Source organism: Dipodomys ordii, unplaced genomic scaffold (genome assembly GCF_000151885.1).
Source record: "Dipodomys ordii isolate 6190 unplaced genomic scaffold, Dord_2.0 Scaffold30, whole genome shotgun sequence".
NCBI lineage: Eukaryota > Metazoa > Chordata > Mammalia > Rodentia > Heteromyidae > Dipodomys > Dipodomys ordii.
Window position 1 is genome coordinate 1855725 of NW_012267246.1, and position 20935 is coordinate 1876659.

Here is a 20935-nt window from a genome sequence, read left to right on the forward strand (position 1 = left end):
TGTGCGCGCCCCGCGGGCCCTCTCTAGCATTCCAAATTGTGCAGAAACCGGCTGGTGGCGGCTCGGTGGAGGAGCGCCGGCCTGGCGAGCGTGAGGCCAGCGTGGGTTCGAGTCTTCAGCACCGCATACGCGGGAAAGCCACAAGTGGCGCAGTGGCTCAAGTGGTAGAGCGCTCCCCTGGAGCTCAGAGAGGCTCAGGGACAGCGCCCAGGCCGAGTTCAAGGCCCGGGACTGGCAAAGAAAAAACAAAAAACCAGTGCCTAACCACCACGGTTTAATAGAAACCAAACCTTTCCTCTATGCTCAAAACATTGCAGCAGTGCCGCGTCCAGGCCTCCTCAGCCCCGCAGAAGTGACCGTGCACTAAGTACTTAAAACTCAAACCTGCACATGGGCACAACACGCTCAGAGATTTCAACAATGACGTTTGACACCAAGTTTGCTTTCTTGAAAATCTACCCCCCCTCACCCATATATAGACAAGTACTCTACCACGCAGCTGCACCCCAAACTCCGGTAATTTCTGCAAAGGCAGTGTCTGTGAACGGTAGCCATAGCCCCATCAGTATTATTTTTCCTGTGGTACTGAGGTTTGATCTTAAAAGAGCTTATACTTACTAGGCTGATACTTTATCACTTGGCCCATATTTCTAGGCTGTTTAATTTTCCAAAGAGTTTTACTATTGCCCAGACTGGCTTGGAACATAATCCTTCTATTCTTGAATGCATTCAAATATATATATATATATATGTATATCTTGAATATGAGTGGGGGGGGGGAAAGGTTATTTATTACCAGTCCTGTGGCTTGAATCCAGGGCCTGGGCTCTATTCCTCAGCTTCTTTTGCTCAAGAATAGAGCTCTACCACTTGAGCCATAACACCACCTCTGGCCATTTCGGAATAGGTTATTGGAGATGAGAGTCTCACAAACTTTCCAGACTGGGCTGGCTTTAAGCGATCCTCAAATTCCAGCTTCCTGAGTAGCTAAGGTGACAGGTGCTAGCCATTGGTGCTTGGGCTATTTATCTTTTCTGTGTGCTGGTATGGGGCTTGACAAGGCCAGGATGCTGCCCTGAGCTTTTTTTTTTTTTTTTTTTAATCAGGGCTAGTTGATGCTCTACCATTTGAGCCACAGCTCCACTTTGTACTTTTTGTGGCTAATTAGAAATAAGTCTTGTGGACTTTTTCTGACATTGCTGGCTTTGAATCAGGACTCTTAGATCTCAGCTTCCTGAGTAGGTAGAATTACTGGTGTGAGCCATTAGGTGAAATAAAACGTTATTGAAACCCGAGCTTCTTAATCCAAGAGTTAAAAATGAAAATACACTTCAGAGCTAGGAATGTGGCTTAGTGGTAGAGTGCTTGTCTAGCTTGCAATTGAAGCCCTAGGTTCGAGTCCTCAGTACCACAGATAAAGCCAGAAGTGGCGTTGTGGCTCAAGTGATAGTGTTAGCCTTGGCAAAAGAAGCTCAGGGACAGTGCCCAGACCCTTAGTTCAAGCCCCAGGACTGGCAAAAAAAAAAAAAAAAAAAACACGCAAAACACAACATTTCACACATCTGAGTCCAGTGGGCTTTTTTCTTTATTCAAGTAAACATCTGGATTATACAATACATGATCATGGATCGCCCGTGGCAAAGTACTGTAGTCTGGTCCAGTGCAACCTCCTGGCCTCTCCTTGATTGACCCGGATACCCGTCACGGCTTTCCACAGCAGAGCTAGTGCAGCGCCACGCCCACTCTTCTTCAGGTGCTGGCTGTCAGCCTTCGGCCATTTTCTCCCACCCAGTTATCCTCCATCACTTACAAAAACCCCCGCTCTAAATCCAACCTATATTATAAAATTCACAGGAGTCAGTAAGGTTTTTCATACGAACATAAAATTATCATTACTATTATCATTGTTGTTGTTTTTTAAATCAATTGTGAGGCTTGAACTCAGGGCCTGTGCTCTATCCCTGAGCTTTTTTGCTCAAGGCCAAGCACTCTACCCCTTGAGCCACAGCACTACTTCTAGTTTTCTGGTGGCTAATTGGAGATAAGTCTCTAGGACTTTCTTGTCTAGGCTGGCTTTGAACCATGATCCTCTTATCTCAGCCTCCTGAGATAAGAGGTGTGTGCTTGAAGATAAATACTAAGACTCATACCTTCATCTCTTTGTTCCTAATTTGGGAGGACTTAGACAATTTTAAAAGAGTTAGAGTAACACCTGATACAAAATATTCTGAGAACCTTACCACCCGGTGTGAATTTGTTAATGGGCTCAAAGTTTAATTCTCTTGGAATGGCAATATTCCACTGGAATGAGTTTATGTAGAAAACAGAAGGCTGAGCTTCAACAAAAGGACAAGTCATAGCTGATTTGGCATAAAGCAATTACGAGATCTTTTCACCAGTAAAGTGCTTCATTAAAAAACTCCCCCGCCACATGACTTAATTTGTCAAAGGCACAGAAATGTTCATTTCACTGTTAAAATGTTACTTTCCAAAAGTGTTATTACTCATTTAAATTACATTCTGTTGGAAAGTTTACTGTTTTTTTCATAGTAATTAAAACAAGTGCTTGAAGAATATTTTATTTTCAAAATGCCATGAACATAAATAAGTACAACACTAAATCTGATCCTCTCATTAGCTAGCTGTTTGCTCTGTTGTACTTATAACAAAAACCTGTCACCATCACAGAGTCAAAGTTAACAAGGAATCAAAGTATCTAGAAAAGGGTGGAAGGACTGCGGAAATCAATAAATTAAAAAAAATCATAGTTTTCATTTTATAAAAAATAGTTTGAATAAGTCTTATAAATTTTTAATGATTACAAAAGCAGAAAGTACACTTAAAATAGCATTTTCTTCCTTTTTTTTTTTAAACACCTTTGTACAATATGGTCATGGTCACAAAAAAAACACCTAGGTTATGCTTCTGGGGTCTACATTTTCTTCCTATCAAATTTCACATAAATCTAACTGGCTAACAATTCAAATAGGATGTTAACTTCCAGCGAGGCTCAACCAGTTACAGTCAGTTCCGAGTATCGAGCGAGCTGCCTTGCATTTAGTATACTGTACCCAAATTTAAAATACAGCTCAACAACAGGAACCAACACCAACACTTGGCTGCAGGTCAGCGCTGGGCTGCCAGTGAGAGTAGGCCTCATCAGTACAAGAAAGTCATGACAGAGCCCATTTCCTGGCCTTCAGGAAATTTTAAATACATTAACAAAGCAAGGAAAAAGTATGATAAAACATACAAAGACATCTCTACTTTTCAACCATTTGGCATTTTATGTAATTTCCTTGTTTAAAATAATATTTTATAGTCTTATACACTGATTATCACAGCTCTCTGAACAAAACTAAGCCTAGTTACCTTCTGGCATGTCTGCCTGTTGTGGCGCATTAATTGTTCCTTTTGCACTTCCAGGAAGATGGCTCCTCATCCTGTAACTTTTTAAATTTTGGACCAAGAAAGTACCACCAACCAAATCCAATAAAAACACAGATAATGGATTCCACATAATAACCATCCAGTGCTGTAACACACGAGCCACCGAGTTTTCTGCAAAGCTATAAAAATAAAATTATAATGAATAATCCCATTTCAAAATAAAAGTATCCAGCAATTACTCTACTTTAAAAGATTTATGCAGGGGCTGGGAGGGTGGCTCAGTGGTAGAGCGCTTGCCTTGTATGCATGAGGCCCTGGGTTCGATTCCTCAGCACCACATAAGCAGGAAAAAAAAAAGCCGGAAGTGGTGCTATGGCTCAAGTGGTAGCATGCTAGCCTTGAGCTGAAGAGCTGAGGGACAGCACCCAAGCCCAGAGTTCAGGCCCCACGACCGGACCCCCCCCAAAAAAATAAAAGATTTATGCAATTTAAGAGACTTATCATGAGACATTTGTTAAAAACATCCCAATATTTTACTTCCTTTAAATGGCAAACTATGCTAATGTGTCTTAGTGCTACAGATCTAAAATAATTTTGAGTTCTTGCCATAAACAGTACTTATTTTCAAAACGCAGTCTTTTCTGCTCTGAAATGTGAGGAAGTTGCCAATGACTGTTCTAGAAGATTAATGTTAATCTGAAATAATTTATGGACAAACCATACTTACCACTCAGTTTCAGTGCAATTACTAGGAAACCCACGGAATGTTCTCTTTTCCAAGATTCTCCGAACTTACTGTATCTCTATAAACGCACTGCCCCACAGTGATCCCTGAGGAGGGGAGGGCTCCTCTGCTGAGAGGTCCCTGTAGTCACAGGGACAAGTTGTACATTTCTATATAGAAACTACAGACACATGTGACTTTTCACAAGACTCTTCTCAGAGGCAATGGGAAGACGAGCATCCTACCATGAGCCCAACGTCAGCTGATTCTGCAGCATACTCACCTCGACAGCATCAGGTGTCCGGCAGTTCTGGTTGGATGCTCCCACACACTCTTTCACCGTGAGGGGATCCACCAGCCACAGAGCCACCGTGGAAGGCCAGTTCCCTCCTAGATTGGACACGGTATTCAGAAGGGTCATGTAGGTTCCTCCAATGAGTGGATCGCTAACCTTGGCATTGAAAGCCATTATGGAAACATACATGCTGTACAATGTAACCTATGGGAAAAATAAAAACCTTTAGCAGGGTGCTACAGAAACCCTGCTTGAGGCGGTGCTCCTCTGAACTTCTCTCCAGAGGTTTCTAGAGAGGAGCTACAAGGCCAAATGGGATGCAGAGATGTGAACTCATGCGCCACCAAAGGCTCCTCACTAACAGCACAGCAGACAGGACTTCTCCAGGGCCCTCCAGGGGCACATGGGTCCTGACAGCCCAGATGTTTCCTCAGAACTTGCTGGAGGAAGAAGCTGAGTCCTGGCTACCCCATTTCTCTGTTCCTGACCTTGTACCTTTTCTCCATGAGCACCTGATTGGTGCAATTTCTCTAGCTCACTCTGAGAGCTTCCCTACTGAAATCTAAAGCTAAAGGAGTAACATTTGTTTATAGCAATCAACCTGCTCTCCTGTATCTCCATGCATGGGCATGTGTTACCTAAGCATGTGAACCTGGACTATCAACACACATGTGGATACATATCTGAATATGGGCACAATGACTATAAACATACGGTCAGTCGAGATGCACTAATACTTCTAATTGTATAGCAATTGTATAGCAAAAAAATAAAACAACCCAAACTACTAAGATTAGCTGATAGCTACTTTTTGGTTCATTTAGGAATTGTATGCCCATAACTTCCAAAGTCTGTAGTCTGGGCTCCACAGGAAATCTGCCTTAACAAATGGCAGCAACTGTACCCAAGGACACAGCTCTTTGTGTCAGTCTGAGGGTCCAGAATGAGCAGCTGCCTACCTGAGGCTGGAGCAGATGGAGACCACATTTGGAACAAAGAGAGGTAGGCTTAACATACTGCTGCCAAAACTACAAATGTTAAGTTGTAATGTAACACTGAAGTCACAGTCTGAGGCCTTTAATCCAGTAGCTCTCGTGATTTCTCAACTTCTTCAGAAAGAACACACCATGGATACAACTACTTAGGCAAGAGTAAAATCAGCTGGGGTCTGCGTGGTGGTTCATACCTGCAATCCCAGCTGGAGGTGAGGCAGAGGTCAGGAAGCTCACACCTCAAGGTCATCCAAGCAAAAAGTTAGTGATACCCTATCTCAACTAACAAGCTAGCATGGTGATTCACTTCTACAATCCAGCCACTCAGGAGGCTTAAGTAGAAATACTATAGTCCAAGGCCAGCCCCGGACAGAAATGGAAGACTGTCTGAAAAATAACAAAAACAAAAAACAAAAAACACCCCCCCCCCCGCAAAAAAAAAACCCAAAGCAAAAAAACCAACCAAACAGAACAAAAACTGCTGGGTTTTGGCTCAGGTGGTACAGTGCTTGTCTAGAAAGCCCAAGGCTCTGATTTCAAACTGCAATAGTGCCAAAAAGAAAAATATGTGGAAAGTTAACTGGTTCTGGAGATAATTGTGAAATGTAACAAATTCTTGTTGAATGAAAAATTTAAAACTCAATGTCAAAAGACCCAAGACCAAGATTCACCACTGAATTTTATCCTCATTGTGAACTTCATGTTTAAATCTTAAATGCTGTTTTTGTAAGTGAAGTGTAGGAAATGTCTGTGCTGTCTTAGCTCGGGAAGGCTGCTTACCTGGTGTAGGGCATAGCTCAGCAGCACCACAGCGTAGTAATAGACCGGGAACCCGCCCTGGTGCTCCACTCTGGGAGTCCACCAGACCAGCAGGGCATACTCCAGCCCGAGTAATAACCTAGGGGGAAAGGAACCGGGAGTAACCACGTGCGAACCACGAGTGCCTACCACGCAGGTGGTATCAGAGCCACACCATCTCTGCACAAGCTCTCCTTAAGCCAGTGGTGACACTGGGGTTGTTCCTCATGCTAACTGCTCTTTTATTTTTGGTCAAGTCGTAGGGCTTGAACTCTGGGCTTGGGTGCTGTTCCTGCGCTCTTCAGCTCAAGGCGAGCGGTCTACCACTTCAGCCATAGCGCCACTTTCGGTTTTCTAGTGGTTTATTGGAGATAAGAGTCTTACGGACTTTCCTGCCCGGACTGGCTTTGAACTGAGATCCCTGACCTCAGCCTCCTGAGTAGCTAGGATTATAGGCATGAGCCACGGGCACCCAGCTGCTAACCACTCTTCTTAGTGTTAGGTCCTCCGGAAGTGATGGCCAGCCCCTGGGTTCTCTCCTACACTCTTGAAGTCCCCCGCCCAGCACCTGTAACTCGGGCAGCTGGCATGCTTGGGGGCAGTGGGTGGTCCCCAGGCTCTTCCTCGGCTTCCCCCACACCTCCATCTGTTGCAGGCCTGCAGTTTGGTTTCTCCCTCTTCTAATGCTTCGATAGGCTTCCTCTGGCACTCACCTGTAGGGCATGGCTTTGTAGAACACGTTCAGCGGCTGAGGACCGGCAGTGTACCTGCTGATGATCAGAGGCAGCACTATCTGCAGAGGAACCATGGGCACAGCCAACAGGGCGAGGTGCTCCTTGGGCACACCTTCTTCCACCAGCTTCAGTCCTGTCACTGCATCTGCGGCTGAAAAGCCAATCTGCAACGGAAACAAGCAAGCATGTGGACTGGTGCTCTACACTAGGAACCCGGCCTCACTGTCCAGGGAGGGAGCAGCCAAGTCCTAAAGTGAGGGTCCTGCCTCAGCCTGCACATTACCCAGTGAGAGCCACAGCACCTAACCCCGACAGCAACTACCAGCGGCTCAACTAACAACTGAGCTTCTACTTCAAAAAAGTCCAATGTGTTATATAAAATAAACACTTACAAGCTTGTGTATCATAAGTTTAAAAGAAAAGCCTTTAGGCTGGGTACTGGTGACTTACACCTCTAATCTTAGCTACTCTGGAGGCTGAGATCTGAGGATCATGGTTTGAAGTCAGCTAAGGCAGGAAAGTGTGACTTTCATCTCCAATTAACCACCAAAAAGCTGTAACTGGAGCTGTGGCTCAAGTCATAGAGCCAGCCTTCAGGTAAAAAAGAAAAAAAGTTAATGTTAATCTGGAGGCCTGGAGTTCAAGCTCTACCACCACTCAAAGCAATTTGATCCGTTTTAAACTTCCTAGTTTCTTATGAGCTTAGTTTTGTGAAAGAGAATCTTGTTCTTTGGGTTACAAGTTTAAGTTACTTATAGATAAGGGTACACAATGTACACCAATGGCTCTGAAACATTTTAAAAGAATAAAGGAAACAGTTAAATGCTGTCAATTAAGACTCTAAAGGGGGCTGGGAAGGTGGCTCAGTGGTAGAGCGCTTGCCTTACATGCATGAGGCCCTGGGTTCGAATCCTCAGCACCACATAAGCAAAAAGAAAAAAGCCGGAAGTGGTACTGTGGCTCAAGTGGTAGAGTGCTAGCCTTGAGCTGAAGAGCTGAGGGACAGCACCCAGGCCCAGAGTTCAGACTCCCCCCCCAAAAAAAAAGACTCTAAAGGCCTATCTATGAGGTTCCCTTGCCAACAAACTTTCAGTATGAAAGTATATCATTTTTTAAAAACAAATTATACATAATATATAGAAATATATATACATAATATATACAAATAATAACCATTTTCCCCCCTATATTAGGCTCTGTCCCTGAGATTTTGTGCTCAAGGCTAGCATTCTAGCATTTGAGCCACAGTTCCACTTTTTTTTGTGGATAACTAGAAATAAGAATCTCATGTTTTGGGCTGGGAAGGTGGCTCAGTGGTAGAGCACTCGCCTTGTATGCCTGAGGCCCTGGGTTCAATTCCTCAGCACCACATAAGCAAAAAGAAAAAAGCCAGAAGTGGCTCTGTGGCTCAAGTGGTAGAGTGCTAGCCTTGAGCTGAAGAGCTGAGGGACAGCACCCAGGCCCAGAGTTCAGGCCCCATGACCGGACCCCCCCCCAAAAAAAAATCTCATGTTTTTTTCTGGCTAGCTTTGAACCATGAACTTCAGATCTCAGTAGCTAGGTTTTGAACTTGGCCTATGCTTGCTAAGCAGTTGCTATACCACTGAGTCACATTTCCAGCCCAATTAAAGGGTTTTTAAATACATGTCTCAACACTCATATACTTCCATAGATAATTTTACCATCCCAATATTCTTAAGGGTGTAATCATTTCAACAAGACACAGCTATTAATTATCAAGGTATTAATTTCTATCACAACCATTAATAACGTTAATAAAATTCATATTTACTACCAGTTCTTTAAACTGACGTGATTCTTTTCAAAATTCCAAGTCACTTAGCTTTTTAAAAAATTATACTTGATATCATCACAATTTTAAGTACATGCAACAAACAAATATTGCTCTTCATTACAGAAGCCTCATGGTGTAGGAAGGGGTTGTGCTAAGGACTGAGTTCTACAGAAAGACCTCCATAAAGCTGGCAACTGCCATGGAAGGGGAAGTGTGCTTCCAAAGCTCTTACCTTTGAGGTTAGAATCAGAAGGCAAAACGCCAGGACTGCTGGCATCCTTATGATTGCAAAAAGCAGCTTATAGGTGTCTGTGATGCCTTGTGTCTCTTCTTTCACTACCGGTACTTCTCGGTTTTCTTTTTTCAAAAGGGCAACTAATGTCGTTGTGATTAAAAATACAGTTCCCCAGAAAAAAAGAAAATCTGAAATTAAGAATTTTTAAGTCTGTAATTAACTTTTGAAATGAATAATTACTCTAAATAATACACAACTTTTCCCAAGGGACATAGGTGCCTATGCTCGAGGCATAGCAGACCAACAGTCCTCACTCTGTTTACTATATTGACTCAAAAAATAGTGATACTTACCAAAGAAAAGGAAGGTTACAGACAGGTAGCGCATGACTGTGCTGAATGAAACAAAAGCATAGCATACCAGTTCAGACAAAGGTGTGTGTGGGGGGGGGGGGGGGGAGGGGATTTTCATTCTTTTTTTTTTTTTTTGGTCGGTCGTGGGGCTTGAACTCTGGGCCTGGGCGCTGTCCCTCAGCTCTTCAGCTCAAGGCGAGCACTCTACCACTTGAGCTACAGCGCCACTTCCCGGGAGGTGATTTTCAAAGCATGCAGCATCCACCAGTGAAGTCACCTCACACTCCCCAACCATGGCATTACTTCAGCAACTCAGACAATAAAGAACATATCACTTTTTTTTATCTGCTCAAGAGTAATACCTCTTTTAACATAGTAGCAGATAAGTAACTTCCTTGTACTTGTAGGTGTGGGATGGCTGTTATAGTGAAAGATAGCTGGCCTATATTACAAGCTGACTGGTGAGCAAGTGTGCCCTGGTGTTGACAGTCACTAATAACGTGCATGCCATGTGCCACATATGCCAGTGTTTTACACATATTATCTCCTTTACCACAACCCCATATATGAGGCTCTCCCTAACCCCGCTCCAGATCAAACTGCCTACAGTCACATCCTAAATGGCAAATGTGTGACCTGATACCTGATGCAAAACCCAAGCCATGTTAATCTTGCTGAAAAACATGTTAACTAGCTGCCACGAAGTACTGAAGACCTCCTCTCAGTTTCTGCAGCTGTAAAATAACACGATTTGGCTATGCCACCTTTTTCTTCCTTTCTTTCCCTTCCCTCCTGCTCTCCTCCATTCCACATCCTCCTCCTTTCCTTCTCCCCCTCCTCTCCACTCCTCTTTCCTTCCTCTGCTCTCCTTCATTCCACACCCCTCTTCTCCTTTCTGATTTCCTTCTCCCTCTCCTCTTCACTCCTTTCTTCCTCCTGTCCTCTTCTCCTTACCTCCTCAGCCCTCCAACCAGCTGGGTGCTGGTGATTCACAGCTGTAATCCTAGTTACTCAAGAGACTGAGATCAAGGATTGAAATTTAATTTGAAGCCAACCAGGGCAGAAAAGTCCTAAAGACGCTTTTGTCTTTAATTAACCAGCAAAAAGCTGGAAGTGGAACTGTGGCTCAAGTGGAAGAGGGTCAGCTTTGAGTGCAAAAGCTAAGCAAGAGCCTGAGGTGCTGAGTCCAAGCCCCAATACCGACAGAAAAATAAAAAAAAATATCTATAAATGTGAATGTCTAATGCATTCTTCTCTCTTCTGTTCTAGCACTTCTACATCGGTGATCTCAGCTTCCAGTCACATGCTGGTTCCGGCCTAATGACATAGTTTCTATAGACCTAACTAGTTTTTTTTTTTTTTTGTCAGTCGTGGGGCTTGAACTCTAAGCCTGGGTGCTGTCCCTCAGCTCTTCAGCTCAGGGCTAGCACTCTACCACTTGAGCCACAGCGCTACTTCTGGCCTTTTCTGTTTATGTGGTACTGACGAATCCAACCCCAGGCCTCATGTTTGCGAGGCAAGTATTTTACTGCTGAACCACCTTCTGAGCCCCTAACTAGCATTTTTAAAGTAGGAAAATAAACAAGAAGGGAATTAGCATCTCAACCAGAGTATATTTAAGATCTAGCAATCCTGGGCTCCCTGACACAAGAAAATAAGTCATTAGAAAAGAAGCTCCTTTCTATTCACATTACTCATCTACCTGCTCATTATTGTGACTTAGAAATCTACATCATAAACTATGATGAGATTCTTGGGAGAGAAAATTTCCAGGTTTAACTTAATTATAACACTTACAACCCTGTTGCCAAATAAGCATTCAGCATTTAAAAAATTAAAACAAGCAAACTTTAGACTGCCAATTCTGGAAATAAAACACTCTTGGAGTAGGCTGGAGTTTTTCAGACATCAGGTGTCATAATATTTTTTTCTCTGGAAAAAAAGGAAGAAATAAAGGAAAAAAAACAGATGGGAGAGAGGGAGAGAAAAAAATAAAGGAAGGAAAAAATAAAGAAAAAATAAAGGAAGGAATAAATAAAGCCTTATATCCAGATTTCAAGGGCTTTCCTGAAGTTTTTCCTAATTTCCTACCAATTGTATGAATTTAGATCAGGAATCAGAAATGCCTCAACTACAAGTCTATCTCTACCTGTCACTTGACCTCAGTTCCTCATTGCAAAAAAACGAAGAAACTGAAATAAATTATCTTTTCAAGTAATAAAACTTTATGTTCAAACTTTTTTGTTCTTTTGGGTCTATCATTTCTTGTACCTTAAAAGGTCTCTTTTCTAGAGGAAAAGAGTTTAGAGAAGACTCTTGAGAATAGAAAAGGCCTATTTCTGAGTTCAGGACTGTCCTGCAAGTTTGAAAGAGCCAACCTCCATGTAATTGAGGCTTTGCTCTAAGGGCTTCAGCTCTCTTCCTATTCTCTTATGCAAAATTTCTGCCTTCTGGATGTCAAGTACTTCCTTCTCAGTATACTCCATCTCTACTTATTGGCAATACTCAAAACAGTGATAACCCTAGAGCACATTTAAATTTTTAAAAGTTATGTGTCCTTCTAATATTCAGATTTTCCTCCTCTCCTTTCTTTATCCTGATTGAGAGTGCATGGTTCTTTCTGTTTAAAATCCCTGAAAACCACTGGTCAGGATTTGGAACTTAAATTCAATCTCCAACAAGCATTTGCCTCACATACAAGAATGCTGGTTCAATCCCATGCAAACTTTTACTCATCAAGATGGTATGTGTAATTAGAAGGAAAATAGAAAACAGAAAGTCTCTAACCTGTTTTTTATTTATTTATCTTTTTTTTTTTTTTGTCGGTCGTGGGGCTTGAACTCTGGGCCTGGGCACTGTCCCTCAGCTCTTCAGCTCAAGGCGAGCGCTCTACCACTTGAGCTACAGCGCCACTTCCGGTTTTCTGGTGGTTTATTGGAGATAGGAGTCTCAAGGTCTCTCCTGCCCGGGCTGGCTTTGAACGGCGATCCTCAGATCTCAGCCTCCTGAGTAGCTAGGATTACAGGAGTGAGCCACCAGCGCCCGGCCTGTTTTTTATTTTTATAAATCCCCAATGCTGGTGCCTGTTATATGTAAGGCACGTACTCTGCCACTAAGCTACACTGCCAAGCCTAAGAACTCTTTAACTAAAATGTTTGAGCCAAAAACAGAAGTCCACTTTCTACAGACACAAAAAGTTAAATTTTAAAAAAGCTGTCAAAGACTGTCCTGAAGAACAAAGTTCAAATTCTACGGTCAAACAGACACACAAAAGAGCAAGTCATAATAAAACGCTCATAAGTCAAATGCTATCTAAAATGAGAATTCTTACTCGCTCTAAGGCAGCCAATGGCTGGACACTTTCCGTTCCCATAAAAGTCCATTTCCCCATCCCTTGTCCTCAAGACTGCCTTATTCAGGTGGCCTTTAGAACCAACTCTAATTCAGTTTGAATGAAATGGCCCGGTTCCCCCAGCAAATGGCGAGATGAGGACACAGCGCTCAGGGATGAGAAAGGGAAGGACAGCAGGAAGCGAGTAATCAATCCAACCAACACACCAGGGAAAAGCTGAGCCACATGTGCTAGACTTTTTTTTCCCCCTGTTCCAATGTACATCTGTGTATTCCGCAAGGGCCAGTGAATCCCAGGCTCAGTTTGGTTATTCTGCCACTTCCTGTCTGCTGACAGATCAATAAGGTGGGCTCCTATGTAGTTCGCTGGCTTTACTGACACTCTGGTTAACGTCTTTTTTAACCAAAATCACAAAAAATACTTCGAGCCATCCCTCCCACCCCCCCAAAGATTCCCAGTCCCTGAAATAACGTGCTTCACATACTGTCAAGACAATTCATCACCCTAAGATGACCGAGCAGCATGACGTTTCCATACACTACCTGCAAGAGTAACGATTCCCCGGGGCTGAGGCTGAAACCGTAAATATTTGTTACAAAAGTCCGCGGATTCCAGGGCCAGAAACAAAACATTGCCCAGAAAGTAGCCTGCGGTCTGGCCCACCGAATTACAAGTGGAAGCGTACCCCACGTTCTCCCGGGATAGCATCGTTAACGCCCAGCCGTCAACAGCGATGTCCTGCGTGGCGGCCAGGAACTCAAACAGAAAGAATGTCACCGTGAGCGCCACAACGTCGGGGGGCCGGCCGTCGGTGTTCCCCAGCAAACGGTCCACCTGCGTGGACAGGTAGATCATGAAGAGTCCTAGTACGTACTGGGTCGGGACCAGCCACGATTTGCGACGGCCGAAGCTCTTCAAGTAGACGGCGTCCACCAAGGGCGCCCAGAGCAGCTTGAGACTGAAGGGCCAGAAGACGAAGCTGAAGAAGGCTTGGTCCGTGTAGCTGACGTTCTTGCTCTGCAGGATGAGGGGGACGCTCCCCGCCAGGCCCAGGGGGATGCCCTGCAGCACGTAGAGCAGCAGCAGCAGCAAGATGCTGCCCAGCTCGGCGCGGTAACTCCGAGGGCCCTTCGGCGAGTTCCCGGGGCCAGCGTCCCTCAAAAGTGCTTCTCGGTCCCCTTCTCCGCCCATGGCGTCCAGCTGGCCGTCGTCCCAGCCGCCCGGCGGCAGGGGGCCGCTCTTCACTTCCGGACAGTGGTTCAGAGTCCCCGGCCGCCGCTGCCGGCTGCTGTCCTTGTGGGAGACGGTGGGCGACATGTCAGGGACGACGCAGAGCCCCGCTGGAGGTGGCCCGGGGACGAGCGTCTTGGATCCGGCAGGTCCCGAGTCCCAGGCAGCCGCGCTGGACCAGGGTCTCGGGGGCTAAGACCGCGACCAGGCGGGGCCCGAGGCAACCAGGAGGGCCCGGGAAGGGGGCCGGTTCCCGGCCGGTGGTCCCGACGAGCGGCTTCGGGGAGGCGGTAGGCGCCGCCCGGGCAGCCGCACCGGGCTCGGGGCTGCGGGAGGGGGCCGTGTTGTCGCGATGGAAACGGGCCCTGGAGTACGGCGGGACAGAACGGCCGGCGTCTCGCCCGCCGCGAGCCCCGGCCGGTATTGGGGCGGCAGAGAACCCTTTCTCCCCAGTACTCCGGCGGCGCCGGCCAACTTCCGGTCTGGCGCCTCTGGAAGTGGTCCCAGCCTCAAATCAGTCCTCGCCCCGTTTCAGAGCTAGCCAATCAGGACCCGTTCCGGCGGTCCGTCTCAGGGTTAGCCAATCAGGATGCGCTCCGGCTGCCGAGCGGCAGAGTCAAGCTCCTCCGGAACCCTTAATCGAGGAGGCGCGGAACTCCGGGAGGATTCACACTGGCGTACCCTACCCGAGCGTGCTGGACAGGGGCCGCGAGAGCTCGGGCTCCGCGAGCGCATGCGCCAGCCTGGACAGCGTGGGCCTTAGGGATTGGGTCCGCGCTCTGCCAAACTGCGACTGCGCGGGCGGCGGGCGAACTTACCCCGGGCTGGCTGGATCCGTAGACGGCGCTGTCGGGTCCTAGTGGACTCGGCCTGCAGTCCCAGCTACTCCGTTGGCTGAGCTCCGGGGATCGTGGCGCTGGGCTCTCATCCCCAATTCATTAGCAGAAAGCCGAAGTGGAGCTGTGACCCAAGTGGTACAGCGCCGTTCTTGAGCAAAAGCCCTGGACCTTGAGTTCAAACCCCAGAACCGGCACACACACACACCTCACCGAAAAAGGAAACAGGTTGCCACCAGGAACTAGGTGAAGGGGGAGGTGGATATTTGATTTTGCAAAAGGAAAAATTACAACTTGTTAACTAGTCGGTTATATAGTATTTGGGTATATTTAACAATATTAACTGAAAATGATTAGGATGGCAGAAGGCCCCACATTTAACACTTAGCAATGAAAGAGGACAATTTTCTGCTTTACAATCTGCCCACCAGGTGCCTCTAGTGCACACCGGTAATCCCAGCTACTTAGGGACGCTGAGATCTGAGCGTTACAGTTTGAAGCTAGCTGGGAGAATAGTCTGTGAGGCACTTCAGTTAACCACATTATTTCACTGGTCCTAATTTCCTTTTGTAAAGTGTGGTAAGAACATCAAATCACTTCGCTATACTCATAGATTATTTAGAATAAGGTGAGTTTGGCAAGTGTTGTCTCATTTGCGTCTTCATATCTAGACTAGATCCTGACATCGTGAACACAGTAGATGTGGCTAAGTTCTAACATTTATTTTACACTTTGTTAAGGGGAAACCTTTCAGAGTAACTTTTATTTTCTCCCCCTGGGCCTGGGGGCTTGAATTTAAAGCCTGGACACTGCCTCTAACTTTTTTGCTCAAGGCTGGTGCTCTACCAATTGAGCCATTCCTCCACCCCCAGCTTTTTGGTGGTTAATTGGAGGTAAGAGTCTCAAGGACTTACCTGCCAGGCTGGCTTTGAACTCCGATCTTCAGGTCTCAGCCTCCCGAATGGCTAGGATTACAAATTTGAGTTACTGGCTACTTGCTCCAAGTAACTTCTCAACTTAGATTTGGGACTTCAGTTACTCAAATCCAATGTAACATTTGTCTGGGTAGGGAACCTCTATTCTCAAAACAACCGTAGTAAAAGCACTCCTTGTAGAAAAAGCTCAGTCCCAGTGCCTGGCCCAGTGGCAGCTCCCAAACTCCTTTCTTTTTGGAAATACCATGTGCCATAGTGTCACTGGATACAGTTGAGGGTTTGTGAAGTTTTCCTCTAAAAGTAGGGACTCTTTACTTAGGGTCTTTGAATTTGATCACAGAATAAGAATTTCTGGACAAGTCACCATGGTGAGAAAACTTGGCAGAGCTTTATCGAGTAAGTAAGGAAGCAACCAAGCAGACAGAAAGGCAAAGACAAACTAACTGTGTGGGTGTTCTGGAGGAGAGACAGAGATATACAGCTCCTTGGCTGTTAGGGGAATTTATAAATAAGGCAAGGGATATGACTCCAAAGTTATGCAAAGATAGGTGTTTTATCGTTGCTCCAGTTATTCCTGGTTTAATTTTCTGAGTTTCTGGATTTCTGGGCATTGTTTCCAGGTAAGAACGCATTCTGCCATAAAACAGATCCTTATCCTTGAGATAAGGAAGGTATCCTGTTTGCATTATGGTAGAAGGTTAAGTTTTGGGGGAGCAGTTCTCTCAGGAAGGTATACATCCTGCCAAATGTTAATTCTTGGGGGTGAGAAACCTATCTCTCAGGAAGAAATGCATCCTGTAGTCGCTCTTTGTTTCTGAGTTGCCTTCATCAATTTTGAATCAATTTTTCCAGGCTCATTATCCTCTAAATGACTTTGGTCCCTTAATCTTAAGGGCAGTAGATGAATGAAGATCTCCTGTGTTTGCTGTGAGTTCACCATAGCTCATTTTCCCCTATACTATGCTGCCTCAATAGAACTCCCCTCCCTCCAAGTCCGGCTTGAACGCAGTGGCGCCATTTCTGGCTTTTTCTGTGCGGTACTGAGGAATCGAACCCAGGGCCTCAAGCATGCTAGGCCTGCACTCTACTGCTAAGTCAGTCCCAGCACCCTACCGAGCTTTGAAAGGACCTAAGGGATCAAATCTCACAGCGATGCCCAGCCAGGGCCAAGGTCCCCCGGATCCCAGCAGCCAAGAGGCCAGCCCCCGACGGCTAGCCATCGGGCGCAGGTGCAGCCCGGGCGGTGCCCCGGGCTGGCCACACTGGCCGGACTCGGAGCCAGCCCGAAGCTCCACTCCCGGGCCCAGGCACCGCGGCTTCCCGGCGCCGCGCGGGGCGGGGCCGTCACTCGGCCCCTCCCCCGAGGGCGGCCGCGCCCCCCGCGAGCGGCGCCCGTGCGCGGGGGGCGGGGTCCGGAGGCCGCGAGTTTCGGGGCTTGGGGGCGTGGACTAGTGGCGTGGCGTGGCCTGGCTCTGGGAGTGGGACCTACATTCGCGCCCCTCCCCTGAGGGCTCTCGACCTCGCGGGGTGTTAAAACCCGGGCGGCCGGGGAGCGGGGCCTTGGCCGCGGGTTTCCGTTACTGGGGTGGTGGGCCTGCACGTGGGTGAGGGCGTGGCCTTCACTCGGGCCCCTCCCCCGAAGGCGGGCCGCTGGATCGCTCTGGCTGCGGGCGGCTCCTCCCCGCGGGGGCGGGGGGTCGCGGGTTTCCGTTCCTGGGGGCGTAGTCTGTTGTGGGGGGCGTGGCCTTCACTTGGGCCCCTCCCCCGAGGGCAAGCCGCTTGGCCGCGCTGGCTCGGTGTGGCTCCTCCTCCGAGGGGTGGAGTCATGGGGCGCGAGGCCGCCAGTTTCCGTTTGTGGGGGCGTGGCCTTCACTCGGACCCTCCCCTGAGGGCGGGCCGCTCGCCGCGCGGTCTGCGTGCGGCTCCACCCCCGGGCGGAAGCGGGAGGCGGTGGTGGAGGCCGAAGCGGAGGCGGGAGCGAGCGCGCGCGGCTAGTCTTCCCTTCTCTCCCACGGGCGCGTGAGGGCCGCCGCTCGCGTCTGCTCTTGGGTTCGGCGTCCCACGGCCGCCGGCTGGCTCCTCTCCGCCCCGGCTGCTCGGCGCCCAGACCAGGCCTCGGCCCTCAGCGCCAGCCTCCCGTACCTTCCCGCCCCGCCTCGCCTCGCCCCGCGCTCGGGCCGCCGCGGCCTCTATGGCTCTGTGCAACGGAGACTCCAAGGTCAGTGCCCCGGGGGTCCGGGCCTCCCCGCCCGGCGGACGCGGGCCCCGGCCCGTCTCGTCGAGCGCGCCGCGGGCCCCTCCGCTGTGGCGGGCTTTGTTGATTTGTCTGCGCCCCGAGCCGGGGCTGCGTCGGACCCCGCGGCCGCGCCGCCGGGCATCGGGGGCCCAACGTGGGTGCGCGGGGCTCTGGGCCCTTCCTCCGCTCATCCGGCGGTGTGGGGACCCCGGGTCGTGGGATCCGTCCGGCTTGGGGAGCCGCCTTGGGGACACCGGGCTATGGAGTCCGTCAGGCTTGGGGGGGCGCCGCGGGGGTCGACCGGCCCGGCCTCCAGGTCCCGCTTGGCCTCGGTGAGGCCGGTGCGGTCCTCGGGGGCCCCCGGGCCGGTGGGCGCGCCGCCCCCTTCGACTTCCCCCCAAGCCGGGCTGGGGTTGATACCCCGTCCCGCGGAGGCGGAAAGCGTCCAGCCGATGTTACCCGCTGCCGGCTCCGTTTCCCTAGTGCGGGATCCGCTTTCCCGCGCTCGGGGTCCCCGCACGGAGCCGCGGCCCGAGCTCCCGAGCCCCGGGACTGCGGGTGTATATATGTATGTATGTATATATGTATGTGTGTGTGCGCGCGCGCGTGTGGCGGTGACAGCTTCCCTCCCCTCCCACCCCGCGTGTCTGTCGAACCTTCCTCCTCCCGTCGGCCTGGAGTCGGCGTCCGGGCCTCGGCCTGGAGTTAACCTTTGCTTCCCGGGCTCCCGGGACCGGAAGCGGCCGGCAGCAGGTGGGTCCAGGGCTGCCGTGGACTCGGTTTGGGGAACTTAGGTTTCGTGGCTTCTCGGCTTCTGGGCAGGAATTGCTTCTCCAGTCGGAGTTGTAATATTCTGACCACAGAGGCGCCTCTTGGAGGGTCCTTCTTGGGAATGGCTGCTCAGTACTCGGCCATCCTTCAAGAACAGTCACTCAACAAGTGAGTCAAGAGTCTGAGGCGTTGCTGTACTCTTATTATTATTAACTGTAACGGTGATGTACAGAGGGGTTACAGTTACAAAACTCAGATAAAGAATTCACTTATTTTTGGACAGTATCACCCCTTGCGTTCTCCCAGTTTTCCCCTCCCATCCCCACTCTTAAATTGTATAGTTCATTTTCATATTACTATTTTTAATTATCTGCAAGTAGTTGTACAGAGGAGTTACCTTAAACCTTGAGTTTTCTCAGGATGGTAAAGACACATCTGTAGTTCCTCCAGCCTCTGTAACCTTGTATACTAGTAGATTCGAAAAGCACTGTTTTTTGCTTTAATTTGAACCTTTGAACTCAGTGGTTCATTGTCAGTAGATGGATAAGCTGCCCAATTGGAAGTATTCAAGCCTAATCCAGAGGCTCTGAAAAAGACTGTATTTGAGAAGAGTTTTCACAGAATTAAGTGATGGCAGAAAGGTCAGGATTCAAGTATAGTAACAGTTCCTAGTAAATAACTGGAATGCGGTATTTCTGAGAGGGCCAGCTTGGACCTGAGTTGGAGTGTGTTTTCATGGCTGGCATCACCACAGCTGCCACCACCATTGCCCTCGCTCGTTCAGGGGCCTCCTGGACTGCAGTGTTTACAGACTGTAAGTTGAAAGTTTGGAAAGGGTTGGCTTTGATTCCTGTTTCTGCACATCTTATTTGCTAGGATTTCTGCATTTCATTTTTGCCTGGTGCCTGAAAACTGTAAAAGCATCTGGGGCTGTTTTCATTAGTCACATTTTAGAACTGAAAAAGATTCCTGTTCCAGCTTCCTAAAGTAAACCACACAGCTGGATTACGGCCACCTTTTATTGGTTTCACCCAGGCTACTTTGATTAGACATCTAAGGCAGAGACTTTGGTTAAGGAAGTGGTACAGTGTGATTTAAAGGTCTTAATTTATTAACTGTGAGAGCAGACTGTTAGCTTCTTCATAAAACCTTTCTATTATGTGACATACAACTTTTTTATTAAGGCAGTATTATTATGTTCTCTGGATTACTTGTCAGCTCTCCCATTATTTGTTCCCAGGCCTTGAATTCTTTTGGTTGGAGTAGAGGTAACACCTGTTCCTCACTGCCTTTACTGAAGATATTGTGACCAGGATATAACATACTTGGGTCAAGGTGTTTTATAAATATTTTATAAATACATACTGTTTGTCTTATAGAGTCTCTAGTGGTATCTGATAGTGTTAATTCAAAATTTAGAACTTCCTAAATTTAAGGTGTGTGTATATGTGTTTGTGTGTATTAGTGTCATTGTGCCAGTGTCAGTATTGGGGTTTGAACTCAGGGCCTGGGAGCTATCCCTGAGTTTCTTTTTGCTCAAGGCTAGTGTTTTATCACTTGAGCCACAGCTCCACTTCCAGCTTTTTCTGAATAGTTCATTGGAGGTAATGAATCTCACCATGGACTTTCCTGTGGGGGCTGGCTCCCAACTGCAATTTTCAGATCTCAGCTTCCTGAATAACTACATTTACAGGTGTGAGCCACTAGCTCACCTTATGCCAAAACCTTAAGGTTTTGAATTGAGTAGAAATAGCCTGGGATTTTTATATGGGATGCCTTGGGGAATTAACCTTTTTTTTTTTTGTCTGTCATGGGCTTGAACTCTGGGCATGGGTGCTGTCCCTCAGCTCTTCAGCTCAAGGTGAGCACTCTACTACTTGTGCTACAACGCCACTTCTGGTTTTCTGGTGGTTTATTGGAGATAGGAGTCTCACGGTCTTTCCTGCTCCGGCTGGCTTTGAACCTTGATCCTCAGATATCAGCCTCCTGAGTAGCTAGGATTACAGGCGTGAGCCATCAGTGCCCGGCTTACAACTTTTTATGGAAAATTTTTTGGAGGTGAGAGATGATGTTTTTCTGATTTTGTTCCACTGGTTCAGCTATAATAGAAGATCTTTGGCAGACAAAAAGAATGTTATTTAATAAGCAAAAAAAGGAATGGTATTATAGTATGTTCTTAGACAGTTCTTTTGAAAGTCATCCAGGAACCTCAGATGATACTGCCTTTTGATTGGTCCAATTTGTCACTTAAAAATAATG

At 47.7% G+C, this 20935-nt stretch overlaps 2 protein-coding genes across 2 annotated transcripts in view; one reads left to right on the forward strand and one right to left on the reverse strand.

Annotated features, from left to right (window-relative positions):
- Nucleotides 1–1552: 1552 nt before the first annotated feature.
- On the reverse strand, nt 1553–14373 carry Slc33a1 (solute carrier family 33 (acetyl-CoA transporter), member 1). Its single transcript, XM_013016251.1, has 7 exons — nt 13211–14373; nt 8961–9151; nt 6913–7097; nt 6182–6299; nt 4398–4613; nt 3373–3569; nt 1553–1834 (listed from the first exon to the last, which is right to left on the reverse strand). Exons 1-6 carry the CDS (start codon nt 13983–13985, stop codon nt 3402–3404), a joined length of 1653 nt encoding a protein of 550 aa, XP_012871705.1. The 5' UTR covers nt 13986–14373; the 3' UTR covers nt 1553–1834; nt 3373–3401.
- Nucleotides 14374–17630: 3257 nt separating this feature from the next.
- The window catches only part of Gmps (guanine monphosphate synthase), a 37421-nt gene continuing 34116 nt past the window's right edge, over nt 17631–20935 (forward strand). Inside the window, exon 1 of the mRNA XM_013016250.1 lies at nt 17631–17887. Coding sequence (XP_012871704.1) covers nt 17861–17887 — 27 coding nt within the window. The 5' untranslated portion in view covers nt 17631–17860. The remainder of the gene's footprint in view (nt 17888–20935) is intronic.